The 17,320-nt window shown below is 50.3% G+C and overlaps 1 protein-coding gene across 1 annotated transcript in view; it reads right to left on the bottom strand.

Moving 5' to 3' along the window:
• Positions 1-15,403, bottom strand: part of FSTL4 (follistatin like 4) — a 327,280-nt gene extending 311,877 nt beyond the window's left edge. Inside the window, exons 1-2 of the mRNA XM_036314191.1 lie at positions 15,203-15,403; positions 6,650-6,785 (exon numbers count right to left, since the gene is read on the bottom strand). Of these exons, the coding sequence (XP_036170084.1) occupies positions 6,650-6,775 (126 nt within the window). The 5' untranslated portion in view covers positions 6,776-6,785; positions 15,203-15,403. The remainder of the gene's footprint in view (positions 1-6,649; positions 6,786-15,202) is intronic.
• Between the last annotated feature and the right edge of the window lie 1,917 nt (positions 15,404-17,320).

The raw sequence follows: 17,320 nt of genomic DNA, 5'->3' as shown, positions 1-17,320 counted from the left end.
GAGAAGAGGAAGAAGCACCAGGTAACCACTAGCTGCCCCTTCCCCCAATCCCGCCGGGATGCGGCCCCTGTCTCTGCCTGGTGGTGATCCACTGGTGGCAGGATTCTGGGTCACCACTCTGTACGAAGCCCCGAAGTGCTGTCAGAACACATTTTTAAATTAAACTGAAATGAAGTTAATTTTGTTTTCTGAATTTCACTATAGTCCTTGAAATATCTGAGCACAGCATGGGGCTAGGAGCTGTCTGTCTCCAGGGTCAGCTGGCGGGCAGCCCCAGCAAGATGAAATGTTAAATGAGAATGCTCAGGCTTGACTTTTTTTTAATATTACTGACCCTATTACAGATGTTCCCCCATTTCCTCCTATGTTGCCCCCCTCCACCCAGCCCCCACCCCACCCCAGGCCTTCACCGCCCTATTGTCTGTGTCCATGGGTTATGTACTAGTATATATGCATATATGTTCTTGGTTAATCTCTTCCCATCCAATCCCCCAAAAGCTCTTGGAACCAGGGCCCCATGAAGAAAGAGATGGGTTTTTCTTGGTCCCTGCCTTCCTGCCTCGAGGGAATACCTAAAGCCAAAATGCAAATGTGTGTGGTCACTCATCAAGAGGGCGGTCAGGCTCAATGGACAGACAGCTTCTCAGCCACTGGGACACACATCCTGCCACAGCATCGCCCTGGCCCCCACTCCAGCTTCCTCGGGGGCCACTGCTCCAGTACAAGGCCCACCTCATCCTACGCCCAGCGTTGCTGGAACCAGTACCCCCGCCTCCCAGGTGGTGGAGACAAGGCAGGGCCAGGAGCTCAGAGCAGAAGCCACAGCAGTGAAGGCAGAAGGACGAAGGCCCTGGGACGGAAGAGCGAGGCCCACTTACATGAGGCCCGTGACAACCTGTCCGACACCAGCAAAGCATTTACTTCTCTCTAAATGGGAAGCCAGAGAGGCGGCCCATAAGTCACCAAGAATAAATCAAGCAGATGATGGGGGCCCGGCAGACCTGATGCTGCCAACTCCCCCAAAATGGAAATCAGAGCCCCATTTACAACGCGGGGCCTGCGGTCCTGATCACAGGGTGGGCAGTGTCCCAAAGGAGCACAGATTATTCAGCAGCGAAGTCATAAATAAAGTAGTTAGATGAGTCAATGCTAAATGAAGAGGGGAAAAAATAATAGTTCTTTGTGAACTCATAAATATTCATTTTCCGGGGGCATTGAACTTCTCAGAGCCAATTAAAACTCTGTCACCTATAATCTCAAAATACTAAAAGGGCAGCGTGCCCACCCGTACAGAGCAAAAGGCTCCCCGCCAGAGGTGGGCGAGGAGAAATCCGACCCAAAGGACAAAGACAGCCACTTCCTCTGTCCAAGGATAAAGAACAAGAGCCCCAAACAGAACGTCAGCCAGGCAGCTGTGCTCCCCCAAACAGCCTGGATGGGCCCGGGAGACAGGGACTGGGACAGGACCCCAGGATGAGTGGCATGGAGGTGGTGTTGGGTGAGAGCTTAGGGTGTGGCTGACCCTCAGGACTTAAATCACCTACGAACAAACCGAGGAGGAGCGCTGGGATCAGAGACCTAAGTATCTCTCTCCACCTGCTTGCTTGAAGGCAGAAGGACAAAGGTGAAAATGACTCCAAACCCAGGCTAGTTAAATTCCCCTTCCCCTCACCTACCTGTCTCCGCCCCCACGCCCGACCCACGTCATGTTATTTCCTGGCACGACTGCAGCGTGCACATTGCTCTTTCCTTCCTGTCGTGCTGGCAGGAGCTGACAAAGGCCGGGCTTAGTCACCAGCTGGATGCTCCTTCTTGGGTGTGTGCATGGGCCGTGGGGGAGGACGCCTCTAGAACTTTCTGCCCAGTGTGCCCTGGGACTGGGAGTAGCGGCATCACTTGGAGCTCATGAGAAATGAGAATGTCAGGCCCAACCCCGATCTACTGCATCAGCATCTGCACTTACAGGCCCCCCCCTGGCTGTTAACAAGCTCACAGAAGCTCCAGAAGTGCTGGCACAGGGCCCGGCCCATGCCAACTTGCGACAGGAACCAGCTCACCCAACAGCCCCATGAACTTGGAGGTGTCGCCACCTTCTTTCACCTTGAAAATTATGGATTTACTCACACATCTGCACATGTGAGGTCGTGCTCTCCCAATGTCACCTGAAAAACTAAAACCCACGCCCTCTGACACAGCAGAGAGCCTTGCTGAATGTTCAAGCCCAGGGAAGAGGCTGCCCCACACCCCACTTGCAGTAGAAGCCCTGGTCCTCATGAAGAGGTGCAGGCAGCAATCCCAGAGCTCCACGCCCGCGAAAGGACCGCGGTGCCTCTTGCTGAGACACTTGGCCCATCATTTTCCTTGAAAGCCTGTCAAATGCTGGAGTTGGCAACAGTGAGTATGTAGAAAGGGTGATGCCAGGGGGACACAGGAGAGATACATGCAGGCCTGTGTTGCAGGCGAAGCTTAGAAAATGCCCAGCATCTTGCCTGGACCTGTCTGTCCGCAGGGAGGACCAAGCCCACAAAGCGAGGGGCAGAGTGAGCAGAGGTGCCACTGGGCAGACCTTACAGCCCATGGACAATCAGCTATTCTTCTCCAGCAGCCAATCAAAAGGAAGGGCCAGGAGAGGGGAGGAGAGGGCACAGAACCAGAAAGGGCAGGGGAGTATTGCCTTAGATTCAGTCACATGTGTAAGAACAATGACGAATTAAGAAAAACTTTTTTTTTTAAATTAATGCCCAGTCCTAGCAGCCCAAGTCCTCCTGAAAGCCCAACTAACACAGAAGAAGCCAGAGCAGAGAAGGGCTCTGCAATGAGGAGCCAGCCCCTCAGAGGCAGGCGTGCCCGTGAGCGCAGTCTTGTGGAAAAGGGTGAAAGGGCCGGTCAGCCAGGGAGGAGGGGCTTTCCCAGGCTGACCCTTGGGGTTAGGAAACGGGGGAGTCATCCTGATTACTGACACCACCGGACAAGTTCTTCCTCCAAGACTTCCCATGAGAATTTGTACAGATCAAAAACACGTGGTGTCTGACCGCCAAGCACATCTGGCCTGTAAGCACTGAGGCTGACAAAGCTCACAGTTCCCACAGGAGCCAACATGACTGTGTCCAGTTATCTAGTGCAGGACTAGAAACTAGGAGGAAGAGCAATCCTGAAAAAGTTCAGTAAGACACATGGAGGATGCATAAGGCTGTGTAATGGCCACCATGCAATCCCAGAGCCCAGTGAGTGTGGGGGGGGGGGGGGGGAGACAGCATCAAGGGCCCAAAGTGGGGGGCCCTCCTATACTAGTAAATGCCTGCTTCTCAAGAGGGGGCGAGTTCCTGGAGCTGCCACCACATTACTTCTCACTTTCCTGGTTCCCCCCAAATATAAAATTCTACCAACATTGATTTTACTCCTGTTTCTATATTAGCCAGAGCACAGGGGAAGGGAAAAATGTAACTATTTCAGAATTTCAATAAATTGTATCTCTCAGATTTGTTTCTTCTGAATTCAGAATTGCATTAGTATTCCAGGCCATTCTGCCACTCAATCCTTATTAAAGAGCAACTCCACCCAGCTACATACCTTTTTATCTATGTTTGTAAAATGGCAAACTCCTTGAAGCTATGTCAGCTGCAGCCTTTGTTCGTGAAACAATTTAACAAAATTCACATTTGCTGTAATTGCTTTAAAAATGTCGGAACACACATGCATTGGTCATTTAATTCTTATTTACCCTTAGGTCACTCAAGTAATTGGTGTAACAACTTTAAAGGCAAATCAAATCTTATTAATGCTTTCCAAGTACTTTAAGAATCTTAAGCGAATGAATGTTTTGTAAATTACTACTCTCAGGAAGAAAACACACACAGAAACATTTTACCATTTAGTTCCTGAAACGGTTTTGAGATTTATCTTGTGAGTCTCAAGAAACTCTGTTGGTTTTTATTCTTCCAGAAAATAAGACTGTCTGAGGAAACTGCTAGAGGAGTTTTATGTGGTTTGGGCAGTGAGTTATGGATATGTTAATAGCTACAACTCAAAGAAAAAAACTACCGGAACCTCTAACACAGGGACTATGTTGGATGTGGATAAGATACAAGCCTGGCTTGGCTGGAAGGCTGCTGGGGAGACCATTCGTGTCTCCACTGGAAAGGAACCCGCTGTGCAGGGAGCTGTCACACACTAGGTACCAGGTGGTCTAATCGGGATTTGGAAAGCACCCGTAACTTCATGACTACCACCAAAATGTTGAAAAAATATCGATTGGCTCAGAAGCACACTGAGCTTCTATTTTGCTCTTAAAATGATCAGACACTGTGAGGAAGAGAAAGATAAATAAGATAGGCTTCATCTATGGAAAAAAGGTAGCAAAGATTAGGAGTTCAGAGGAAAAGATTGAATGTAACCAAGAGTGGTCAAGAAGGTTCTGGATAAAAGGTGAGCGCCAGAGCTGAGCCTTCCAAGAGGGGAGGGGATGATTCGGGCATGTGGAAAGAAGGGACAGCCTTCTGAGCAAGAAGACCTGGCGGTAAGGACGGGGGGGGGGGGGGGGGGGGGGGGGGGTGCGCATAAAGTGTGACCAAGGTCAGCAAAGTAAGCAGTTAAACGTTCTGTCTCTGTCTAAACATGTACTGAGGCCGTCCTTTGTCCTGGGCCCTTCACATTATCATCACCTCATTTAATCATTGCTATAAGCAGGCTCCACGGGTACAAGGGAAAACCCTTTGCAAAAACTCAGTCTATAGCGAAGAGAGTCGGATCGATGCAGTTGCATCTGCAGGAAGAGTCTGTAGAGACGTCACTTCCTTTTCTGGAAGCAACAAGATTCCTGGAACTGGCGCCCCGGCAAGGTGGCTTGGTTGCCTGGAGCCATCGTCCCACGCGCCAAAAGGTTGCAGGCTCCATCCCTGGTTGCGGTACATACAGGAGGCAACTAATTGATGTCTCTCTCTCACACACTGATATCTCTCTTTCTCTCAAATCAATAAAAGCATCATATCCTCCGGTGAGGATCAGAAGAAAAAAAAATCCCTGAACCTGGCAGACAATGGCATCTCCTAGACTCTGTCCTCATGGGGGGAGAGGAAGAGCAAAACCACACCCCCAAACAAAACAGCCTCCCTTCCTCCGAATGAGCAGAAGCTGCTCTTTCTTGTGGGTACACAGAGTATTAGGGTGTTGCCCAGCTAAGATAAAGAGACCCTAAGTTGATATGAACTAGTCTTCAATTTATCTCCATCTAAATTCCACCTTAATCAACTGGACTATTTTAAATGAAAGAAGTGATTTGAAGCAGTGGGCCAGTGAGCCCCAACAGTAAGCAGTCTAAGTAAGCCACCTACGTGTTTGCCTGTTTGCTCTGCTATTGAATATTCCACAGTATATTTGCAGGATTTAGGTGATCATTTCTCTCTGCGGATTCGAGAACAATGATTAAGCTGTTCCAGTGTGCTGTGCTCCCCAGCAAGTCAGCCTCCAGACTCTCTCAAAAGAGCATTAAGTTTGCGTCCTTCATGGATTTAGATGGGAGAGATAGTGTTTCTATGTAATCATCTGCTCACCACAAAAGGAAGCCTCGCTAACTTCACCAGGAAAAGTGTGCGGCAAATTACTTCTGAAGCTCCCTGAAGATTAAGGCCCCGTAGGTTTGGGGCTGCATGACAATTAAGTAATAATGAAAGAGAAATCATATCATTTGATCAAATAAATGCATTATCCCAACCCTACACTGTGCACCGTTATTCACTCGCTGGCAGTGTTGACTTTTTGAGGTAATTTTTCTCTCATCCCACAGGACAGGAAATGTGCACAGAGGGAAACAGGGGGTGGGGGAAGGGTGTGCGTGGAGGATGACAACGCAAGTGCAGGTGCCCAGAGCAGCTCTTAGATGAGACGCAGTATTCACCGCATCCTAGGGAAAACCCAGGGGGTCTTCAAAGTCATTTCTTAAAGCTCGGCACATACAAAACCTTTTCTGCAGAAAAGCCGAGTCCCCCATGAGCCCCAAATTCATGAGGCCTGCTACCTGAGCAGGGTGAGGTGTAGTTCATGAATCCTCTTCATTACTTAAGACCAAGTTCACTAAGCAATTAGCAGTATATCAGACTCTCCGGGGAGGTATTTGAGAACAAGTTTTCGAAGCACTTTAGAAGCATTTATATACACCTAGCAGGCCATTAATCATTCTCATCTGTTCATTAAGGCGGCCTCCCATAGGACTCCACTTGCCAGTTCTTTCTCAGCATGCTCCTTTTTATCTATAGACCCAAAAGGGAGTTCATTTCTCTTAAAATATATTTTATAATTAAAAGGCTTCATTAATTCATAGGGTGTGCTCCACCCATGAGTCTGCATTTTCTGGGTTTTATTAAATATACAGAAAAGCGGTTCTCTTGAGGTCTTTGTGGAAGACAAACCTTGCAACTCCAGCTGGGTTTGGGAATGCATTTTCAGCGTTGGAGAGATTTAGACCATTGCTTACAGCATGAAGAAAACCTCCTGTCCGTATCAACACATGTTGCTTCTTCTGTCCCCTACCAAGAAGGGGACCAATTTAAATTCACACTGCAATCTAATTGATATCAACTAAAAGTGAAGGGGTAAACCAGATTCTGTAAAGCAACCAGTTTGCAATGTCAGGTCAGCTGCTAAGTGACAATACCTCTGCCTGCGACTCCTCCACACCCACGCTGGGGCCTCTGCTGGTTCCTGGTTCTGTCCATCCCAGCGCAGCCCGCAGGGAGGCCCCAAGCAGTGCGAGATGCAGCCAAACGTGTCCTGGTTTCATTTTGTTGAGTCTGTTGAGAAAATGACAAGGGCTTAGAATTAAATGTTACAAAGTGCAAGCAAGTGTGGGGTAGTTAGCATTTGTACTCCAGAATCAGATAAACTTGAGTTAAATCCTAGCAACAACTTTTCCGTTCTACTATGGAGACGTTATATGACTTCTGAGCCTTGGTTTACTCCTCTCTAAAATGGAGTCAATAATACATACCTCATAGGGCTGCTGTGAGGATTGAAGGAGTCAGTGTCAGGCACATAGTAGGAGCTCTATAAATGCTAGCGGCTCTGTGGAAGCCCACTTGAAAGGCCACCTACCACTATGTCTATAAGAACAAACCAGGGTGGCAACGCTGGGTCCCTCTGTGAGGCCACCATGTATCTATGCCTCGGTGTCCTCAGAAAGCAACTAGTGCTCTATAAATGCTGACGAGGAATCATGTTAAGCCCGTGGCAGCCGGTTTGCAGCTGATATCTCAGTTTACAAGCTTCTAAATGGAATTATAAGGTCCGATATTTTCAAGACCAATCATTTTTGCAGCAGAATCCAAGCATCTCATGGATAATGGGATTTCAATCACTTTTAAGGTGTTTCCTGAGGCTCCCGTGGTAAATGGTGTAAAGTCCCAGAAGACAAGACATGGGCAATTCAAAGTAATCACAGAATTACCTGGATGAAAAAAAACTCAGGATCAGCTACAATAAATATTCCACTCCCTGCCATGTGCTGGGCATTGTACTAAAGGGGACAAGGACACAGACTAGTCCACTTGCACAGTAGCTATACTTTTTTTTAAAGGGTTTCTACTGTGAACATAGTCCGACCTCCATCTCAGTATCTCTAAGAAGCAGAGCAAGACAGAACGCGTGGTACAGTGTTTACAGCTCTTACTCAAGGCGCTTGGGGGTTATTGATTTCCGTGAGCACCACACAATTTAGTGCCTAATTGCATGTGGTCCACACTGCATCTTGATCGTGGCTGGGAGATGAAAAGACACAGCTCCTTGGAGGCCAGCAGCCCATGGCCAGAGAAGGCGCCCCAGTCAAAAAGGATTAGCTGCCTGAGGGACATCACAGCCCGTTGGAGGAGTCCACCCCTGTTCACCCCCAAAGGCAACAGCTTTGGAGGAGTCCGACCCTAAACAAGGGGCGTTAGAGGTGCCGCCTGGTCACTAGTGCTCATGCCGGGGCCGCCACACACACGCACTCCTGCCGCGTTCCAGGTTTCCTTTGGCCGCTTTCCACACCCAAATAGAGCTGCCTCTCCAGATTGGCTGTATGTCCCCAGCTTGAGACAGAAATGCCCCAGGAAGGAGAAGCAGACTAAAAAGTGTGGGCAGGCAGCGCAGTTCCATGGAAAGGCAAGGTTATACGTTATGACTGCCTTGTAAGAGAAGGTGTCTTCTTGAATTAAAAAGAGTCCATAGGCTCCCACTCCTACATCTGTTCCTCCAGCTGCTCATCTTCCACATCTGTTAGCAAAGCTGGAGCTACTAGGGCAACAGTCCAGGTGTCAGGTAAGTAGAGCGTGAAGGTCACAGTCGCGCCCCCTTCAGCCCCTGCTCTGCACTCTGAGGAAGGCAGAGTTAAGTGGAAAGGTATGGCTTTGGCTGCCACCTGGGAGAGGACAGGAGCATTCCCAGCAGCCACCCACTCAGCACTCCCCATCCGGCACTCTAGCTGGGGCCTGGGGGGAGGGAACTCCAGCGCTGGGAAGGAGGGAACATCTTTCTCGCAGGGGGGAAGAGAATAGAAATGTCTTTCCCGAACTGTAGCCAGTTTTTCTAAAAATAAACAGGGCGGCTCCCTACTCTCCATAAATTATTATCATCTGAACACAGAGCCACGTTCCAGACACTGCCGAAATCAGTGGCTGGATTTTGGGAAATTTTTTAAAACCAGCAACAGTAACTCAAGCTAGAACTAGAAAGACATTGCTTCCCACTCTCCTTTATCAATTCTTCCCTACTTATCCACTCTCAGCAACAGTGCTGCTGGGCGGAGCACACACAGGGAAGGTGTTTTCTCCCTGCTCATGCCTTCCAGCCCAAATAAACTAAAAAAGCAAGACCATCAAGACTTACTCTAGTTAACGTCCAGCTGTCAATTCCAGGAGATAGGAAATATTCAAGCCACAGAACTTAGTTTTCAATTTGCCTGGTAATCCAAGACCAGTTATGCTTGATGTTTTATTATTAATGGGTGGCATCAAAATAAAACCCACTCATTTCAATTGCTATTTTGGCAAGCTGCAAATCACTCCCTTAGGACAGTGGTTCTCAACCTTCTGGCCTTTTAAATACAGTTCTCATGTTGTGACCCAACCATAAAATTATTTTTGTTGCTACTTCATAATTGTAATGTTGCTACTATTATGAATCATAATGTAAACATCTGATATGCAGGATGGTCTTAGGCGACCCCTGTGAAAGGGTCGTTCGACCGCCAAAGGGGTTGTGACCCACAGGTTGAGAACCGCTGCCTTAGGAGTATGCAGCCTGACCTCTGGCTTTAAGCCAGCTGTTCTGTGTTTTGGGAAGCTGGAGCTCAGCCCTCTCGCACCTGGACTTGTCCCTGGATTCATCTGGTTTGTGTTGATGTCCTGGGAGATTGTATTTGAATACAGGAGAACACAGGAGCACAAAGGAGCCAGGCCAACCCCTGAAATATTCCTAGGCAGCTTCTTTGTAAAGCTGAGCTCAGCTTGGCCACCACTAGATCAACCTTCATTTGCATGGTAGATGTGTCATTCTATTCTCTGGGTGAGTGACAATTCATTACATCTACAGCAGCAACAGCCTAAAAATTTACAACTCAAGCTTTATGACAGTTCAGTTCATAAAAATAGAATTAATATTGGGTCTAAATCAATTTTGATGATCTAATAACCAAGTAGAGACTATTTAGTTAACACTTATATAGCAACTAGAGGCCCAGTGCATAAAATTCATGCACTCGAGGGAGGTCCCTCAGCCCAGCCTGCGCCCTCTCACAGTCTGGGAGCCCTCAGGGGATGTCTGACTGACGGCTAAGACCTAAGCCATCAGTCAGATATCCTTAGTGCTGCCGCGGAGGTGGGAGAGGCTCCCACCACCACTGCTGAGCTCATCAGCTGTTAGCCTGGCTTCTGGCTGAGTGGCGCCCCCCCCTGTGGGAGCACACTGACCACGAGGGGGCAGCTCCTATTTTGTCTGCCCCCTGATGGTCAGTGCACGTCATAGCAACTGGTCATTCTGCCGTCAGGTGGAAACCAGCTCTCTGACATCCCCCGAGGGGTCCCAGATTGTGAGAGGGCACAGGACAGGCTGAGGGACCTAACCGGTACATAATTAAGGCCAGGGAGGGACGCAAGAAGTTGGTCAGCTGGGGAGGGGCCACGAGAGGGGTCCAGGGTATGTCGGATCGGCCGGACCCCAGCAGCAAACTAACCTACTGATTGGAGCATCTGCCCCCCGGTGGTCAGTGCACATCATAGCGAGCAGTTCAGCAGCCTTAGCATATCATTAGCATCTATGCTTTGATTGGTTGCACAGCCCACTGGACGACCAGACACTTAGCATATTAGGTTTTTATTATATAGGATTCCTATATGTCAGGCACTGTCCTGAATGCTTTACATACATAGCCCTCATTTCTACCCTGTGAGGAGGGCAATAAGTATCACCTAGGCAGATGACAGGGGAGACAGGTCACAGAGAAGTAAGTCCCCTGCTATGGCCATGTGGCAAATAAGTGGTAGAGATGGGACTTCGAGACAGGCAGCTGGACTCGATATCTATGCTCTTAACCCCCATCCTCTGCTGCCACTCAATACTTAGCAATATTTTATTTTGACAAACTGCTGTTTTTAACATGATGCAAAAATCCATGGACAGTACGAAAGGAGACCTTGAGCCCAAGCCTCCCTTTCCTCAAAAGGCTGCCAAGATCTGCACTCCTCCAGCTTTCAGGGATCCAACCAAGACCAAAGAAGCAGGGCGAGGGAAAGCCACGCTGCTCCCCTCCCGCACCCACCCCTGGAAGGGACCACTTGGAAGGCTCTCAGCTTCCACTGCTGCTGTCTTTATTGAACAAGAAAAAACCACATGGTGATGCACAGACTGCCAGGCAACAAGGAGGCCCCTCAGTTCATGGGCACAGCAGCATGGCACAGACAGTCACTCTCGGGGGGTGGGGGGGGGGCGTGACCTGTTGACACATTACTCATCAAATGCAAATAGCCCTACTGGCCTTCAGACAGAAGGGAGTACAAGAATCTCCCGGTCATAGACATGGGAAGGTACCATCCATAAGGATGCAAACCCTCTTTGTGCAACCTAGTTCCTAGAGATCAATTCAGGTTTATAAACATCATTCAGTCCATGCTAGAGTGCTAGGATCATTAAAAATCTACCCAAGATCGTCCTCATGAAAGAGCTGGGACCACCTTTACAAACAACTCATAAAACACAAATCCCTTGATATTTAAGACATCACGTTTCTAAGCGAAGTCATTCATTGCATCCTCCGAGGTTTCCCTCCTGTGCCTCACTTTCCCCACACTCAGGGGAACCAAGGGCCAGCCAGTCTGCTGCACAGACAGAACACCAGAGCCCAGGGAGTTAGGGAATTCACCGCGTGTGACGCCACACCAGACCGAGACTAAACCCAGGTCTAGGTAACCGTTTTGTTTCTTACCTTGTCACAAACTCACGTACGGAATATGTTTGCCTTCTGCTTGACTGATTTTGCTATTTTTAGTGCATCTACCACTAGGGCATCCGCCTGATCCTTGCAACAACCACGAGATTTTCTGTCTTTATAATATAATCTTACACTGGTTCTCTTGTTTATTTGTATTTAAAATTATGGGGCACCACAAAGTTGGATGATGTAACATTCTAAATTTTGACTTGCTTTGTGCAGGCAGTCGAAAAATATGACACAGTAGGGAGAAATTGGTGTGAGGATGTCAATTCCAAATCTGCCCCAGCAGAGAATATAGGCCAGGATGTACGCTGTCTTTACGGGACAGGATCAGAGGCCAGAGAAAAGCACCAACGTTAAACTGGCAGGTTTAATACAAACTTCTTTTCTCCTGTGGGAAGAGCCCTGGTTGAGAAAAGGGGACATTCTGGCCACCAAAGCTTTTTGGGAGGCTGTTCATGAGCCCTCTCTCTCTCTCTCTCTCTCTCTCTCTCTCTCTCTCTCTCTCTCTCTCTGGCTCTCTCCCCGAATATGGTAACATTCCCAAAGCAGACATTATGGATTAGCCACATGGAAATGGCTTCTCTTTGTAAAGGACAGGACCAGAAATTGTGATGACAATCTGGCAGAACCAAGCGACACCACCCAACCTTGAAGAGCGCTGGTAAGGTCTGTGACCCTGAGGCGCCTGCATTGCCAACCTTTCTAACTGAAAAACTGAATGTTCTAGCGAATCTAGCCAGTTACTTGAGGTGCATTGCATTTTACACCTGGGATGTTGGCAATCCACAAACAGAAACCCACTGGGGACCACTAAAAATCCCTGTAGTCCTCTTCTGTATGTCCGACCAGTGTAAAAAGGAAATAAAATCCATATAAACCCCAACCTAAAACCAGAAGGCTATATTTTAATTTCTTTTGGAAGACTTAGGACCTTAGTTTTTATTGGTGAGTGTTTTAGGAAAAAAGAAAGGGGGTCAAACTTCCTAAGATAGTCCCTAAAATACCAAACCCAGGAAATTAAGAATGGAAATATATCAGGCTAACCATGCAAGAAACCATAATGAAGTTATATTGCACTTTCTATTAATTCCTACTCTGTATCTTTGGTTGATTTGTTCCAACAATTAATAAATTAGATGCCTAAATTAGTCTGTGCACAATGTATAGACTAATCTATAGCATTCCTATTTACTATTAAGCTTAACACACACAAAGAAAACTTCCAGTAACCCTCACCCTTCCAACATTCAGATTATACCTCTTAAAGTACCATCTTCCTCAACTGTAATTCTGTTTTATTTGACATTCCATGCCTTGTGTTATGCATTGAGAGAGAAAATGTAAGGAAAGATGTGCTCTTGAAATAACTATCTAATTTCATTAAGTGAGCAAGCACACAGTTGACCCCACATAAGCAACACAAGGAGGCTGAGTCTGAAAAGAAATACCCAAAAGAACAAAGTAGGAATTAAGGGAGATTTTTAGGAAATCTTGACTATTCAACTCCAGTTTTTGGAATATCATGTTAAGTCCAACAAAAGATCATAACATGATCTCTTTAAAAAAAAAAAAAATCCTGCAACGTTTAGTAGACAGAAAAGAATCCTGAGTGACTGATTTATCAAGGTAGAAAAATACAACCTACCCCTCCCTCACCCACCTCCAGGGCACAACCAAAGGGACAGAAGTTCTCCGAATGCCCAGAACAGGCTGGCCCTTCTCTGGGGCAATAGGAGCCTGCCTGGGATTAACAAAAACTGGGGGTGGACATAAAATTCCAAGAGAGCAGAAGCCACTGGGACAACATTTTAAGGAGCCGTTTTAATAGATCACATCAATGACTATTTCAGTCTGTCTTCGGGGAGGGGGGCTGTCTTTTCCCCTGGGATGGGAAGAAAACGAACATTCAGCCGAGTGTGTCTAAACAAAAATGGTCTAGAGATGCTGCAGTGTCTGCTTACAAAACTCAGATGAGAAGCAGACATCATGGGCCCTGTGGGCATCAGCTCAAGTCTTCCGTTTGAGCTACTGCATGAGGCTTGCTGCGGCTCTAGCGTCATAGAGGCCACACCACACATTCCCTTGACCATTGGCTCCCTAGGTGAGCCCTCCACCTGACCACTGCCCAGACCCGGAGCTGGTCCCAGGCCACCCCAGGATTAAGAGGACACCATTAAAAGTCAGCTTTGGCTTTCCCTCAAGCCTGATAGCAGAAAAATAGGGACTTTTGAGAAAAGTCAGAATTTCTTCCCCATCCCCCTTCCCCCCTCACAGATGGTAATACAGGCCCATTTCTGGGGCACTAATTAGTAGTTGCCGTGCCACCTCCTCTTGAAATTCTATTTATCTTTGACTCACAAAATGTGGATGGATGCTTGTATCTCGGGGCCCATCTAGTACGGTTCCTGGTGCACACACAGCATTGCAACAAATTTACCAAGGTTTCAGACCAAAGCTACTGGCACTGCTTTTCCCTTGCCAGAAACCTCGGCGGAAGCGACACCTAGAGGGGAGAGGAGGAGAGGCTGTGGAAGCGCTATTCATCAATGTCGGGGACAGTTATCAGGAGCCAGCTAGGCTGGACAGCTCATGGGGACCAACTCTCTGGGCGATGGATAGATGATACAGGCCTAGTAGGGCTCCACTCAGCCGGCCCCCAGGCACTTCCAGCAGGCGGACACGCTGCACGGGGGCTTGCCACGTGCCGGGCATTGAGAGAAACCCCACTACTTCCAGCGGGTTTCTGCCCTTTCTGGAGCGGAAGGTCCAGAAGTCCTCAGGTGGCAGGCCGCGGGGTAATGCGGGGTAATGCGCCCCGGGCGCCCCTGTGTTAGCTGAAGGGAGTCGCAAAGGCTCGCGCGGCTCTCACCCCAACTCCAGGCTACACGCGTCCAAAGCGGAGCGTTCTGCCTGGCGTAGCCGAGTCCCCCGAAACTTGGAACAGGTTTCCTTCGGTAGCGCAGAGAGAGGCGGAGATCACCCACAGTGCGAGGTCTCTTCGGACCAGGCTCCCTGCCTGGGCGCCCCCAAACAAAATGCTCCCTAGTGACTCCCCAGCTGGGAACACGGCTGCACGCTCGGAACTGCGACCAGCCTCGCAGAACGAGAGCTGCAGGCTGCCCTGGGCCGGCTTCAGTCCCGGGTCCCTCCTCCCCAGCCTCCCGCGCCGAGCCCACCGCTCAGCCCCAGACGCTGGGAGCTCGGGGAAGTGAGGGCCAGGCGAGTTTTGCGGGCCCTTGAGCTGCAGCAAGGAGACGCAAGTTTCCCCGCAAAGCTGGAGGGAGGGGGGAGTGAGCACGGGGCCAAGGGCACGGGTCCCAGCCGAAGGGCCGCCGCTCGCCTGACTCGCCGAGGCCGCTAGGGGTCCTGAGCCCAAGAGCGGCGCCTGCAGGGTCTCAGGCCCGCGCGGGCTGCGGGCTCGGCCCCAACTGTTCTGCGCCGCGCTCTGCGCGCCACCAGATCACTCCGGTCCTTCCAGCAGACGTGGGCCCCAAGTCTCGGCGCCCCAGCCTTTACCCCGAGTCCCGGCCCGGCCGGGGTAGCCCTGCCAAGCCCGCGTTCCGTGATCCCGTGCCCGCTGCCCGCCAGGCGGGCAAACTTGGCTCCCCCGGCACGGGCTGGGAGGACAAGCAGGCGCCCGCTCCGGCCCTGCGGGAAGACGCAGACCCGCGGGCGCAGGGACCCGGACGGGGTGCGTCCCGGCGTTGGTGGCGGCGGCTTGGCACCCTCCCCGCTCCCGCGTACCTGAAGCAGCTGGGGCCGAAGGAAAGACCAGGTGGCCGGACTCCCACTCGCGGGAGCGCCCCGTGGCGGCAGCGGTAGCGGCGACCCGGCTCCGCGTGCGGTCGGTCTCTGTGGCTGTTGGCGGGTCCTGGGCACCCTGAAGGTTGTCGCGGCTCCAGCTCTCCGAGCCACCGCTGCCCACTGCTGTGCCACCGCCGCGGAGGCTGCCCTATTTCTGCCGCCGGGACCGGAGCCCGTGACGTCACCCTCGCGGCCCCGCCTATCCAATCGCAGCCACCTGTGCGCGCAGCCACCCGCCCGCCGCTCTGAGCCGCGCGGGGCCGCAGCAGGTGCGCGGAGCTTGGGGCGCGCACGCGGGCCGCGAGGACTCGGCGCTCCAGGGCGACCCTGCACCCGCCGCGGGACGGAGTAGCTCCGGCCCCTGGCTCGCGGGAGCCTGGCAGGTGACAAGCCCCCTGACCCGCCAAAACACCCCTCCTCACCTCTCTCTCCTCCCGGCTCCTTCTGGGGCTGGATTCTCCGAGGCCGTGCGCTCAAGAAGCACAACTTCCTGGCCATATAACGTGTAGAGTCCGGGCAGTACCAGACCCAGAGCTGTCCCTGGAGGCAAAGTCAAATAACACTCCCCCTCGCTGAGAACCAACGACCTACGAAAAGGCAGTTTGATTACTTTTCTCTCTTCCGAATCTGCCCTCTCCCAGCTGCAGAATCCTACAAAGTCCTGGGCACAGAGGGGCAGTCCCAGGTGATGACATTTGCTTAGCTTGGCCAAGCTGTGACCAGAAGGTCTTCCTTCTCCTTTACAACCAGACGTTTTTGCAGCTGGGGCCCCATCCTCCAGCCTGGGGCTCCCAAACCTTTCTGGATCCCTCTTCAACACCCACAACTTTTTTTTTTTTTCTAAACCAATCTTTATTAAGAATTAAGTATTTGCATTTTTCCAGTGCAACCAAGCAGTCGTTTTGCTTTTGTTAATTGGTCTAGAGATCGATCTTGAAGCAGAAATAAACTGGAAACATCTTTGTAACAACTAGGGCCCCCCATGTGGTCATATTTTAGCCCCAATCTGGCCTCAAATTTAAGAGGGATACCCCAGCCCAGGCCAGGCTGGTGGTGATGGATGGGGCAGGGGTCTCTCTGAGGGACTGCCCCTGCTCTGGCTGTGTGGACACAGGGTGACTTTCTGGCTTAAGGGAGCAGTGTCTTGTCCATGCCCTGTGATAGCTCCTGGCCTGGAGCAGGGGCAGGAGGGCTTTTCTGAGGATAAACATAGTCAAATCTCAGCAGAAGGGCAAGGCCACCAGGCTGATGTGGAGGGAGAGGCATTACATTTACTCTTTTCTTCCACAGACGTTTACGGAGCCCTCCCATGCGCCAGGCACTGTGCTAGGTGCTGAGGAGAGTGCAGTGGATGGGCCACAAGGCCTCTGTCCTCACACAGGTTTTGGTTTGGGATCCAGCCTTCCCTCCACCACTGCTCAGCTGGTTACCCTGAGTCACTCATATGCCTGCTAGAGGCATCAGTTTCCCCATCTGTAACATGGGGGGCTGGATGAGACCTGGGTGACTTCAGTTTGCTGTGACTTTCCACATGGCTATCATGATTTAGTCTCAGAAGAGTAAAGCCTACTCCCTCCTTAGTGCCCCTCGGGCCTTGGGAGGTATGATGCTCTCTCAGATTTTATCTTTGCCAAGGCCAGCCATGACTGACCTTCAAGGCTTGGAGGCAGATTCTCTACAGCTGGATCAAGAAGGGGATGGCACTTTCTATCTTGGGAAAAATAGAAGAAAGACTAAAAGGCATAAAAGGCGATTTGGAAACACGCTGTATCTCCCTTTGAAGTGTAATTCTAAGTCCTGGTCAAGACGGTGCCCCACAGCTCAGCGGCCGAGTTCATCTCCCCTCCCACACTGTGAGTTCTTTGGAAAACCAGATCTCTGTTCTCAGCTCTGAACACAAAGCCCCTGGTTCAGCCTCATGGCCCTATTACATAACCCAGACAGGCCTCGGGAGGGGGCAGGGGGTGTTTTTAATAACTCAGGGTCATATGTAAGTCAGGGTCTGCAGGCTGACCAAGACCAGAAATAGCCCTGTTTACTGCAGGGAACAGGGACTGG

Source organism: Myotis myotis, unplaced genomic scaffold (assembly GCF_014108235.1).
Source record: "Myotis myotis isolate mMyoMyo1 unplaced genomic scaffold, mMyoMyo1.p scaffold_m19_p_6, whole genome shotgun sequence".
In the NCBI taxonomy this organism is placed as follows: Eukaryota; Metazoa; Chordata; class Mammalia; order Chiroptera; family Vespertilionidae; genus Myotis; species Myotis myotis.
This window is presented reverse-complemented; position numbering and strand designations above follow the sequence as displayed.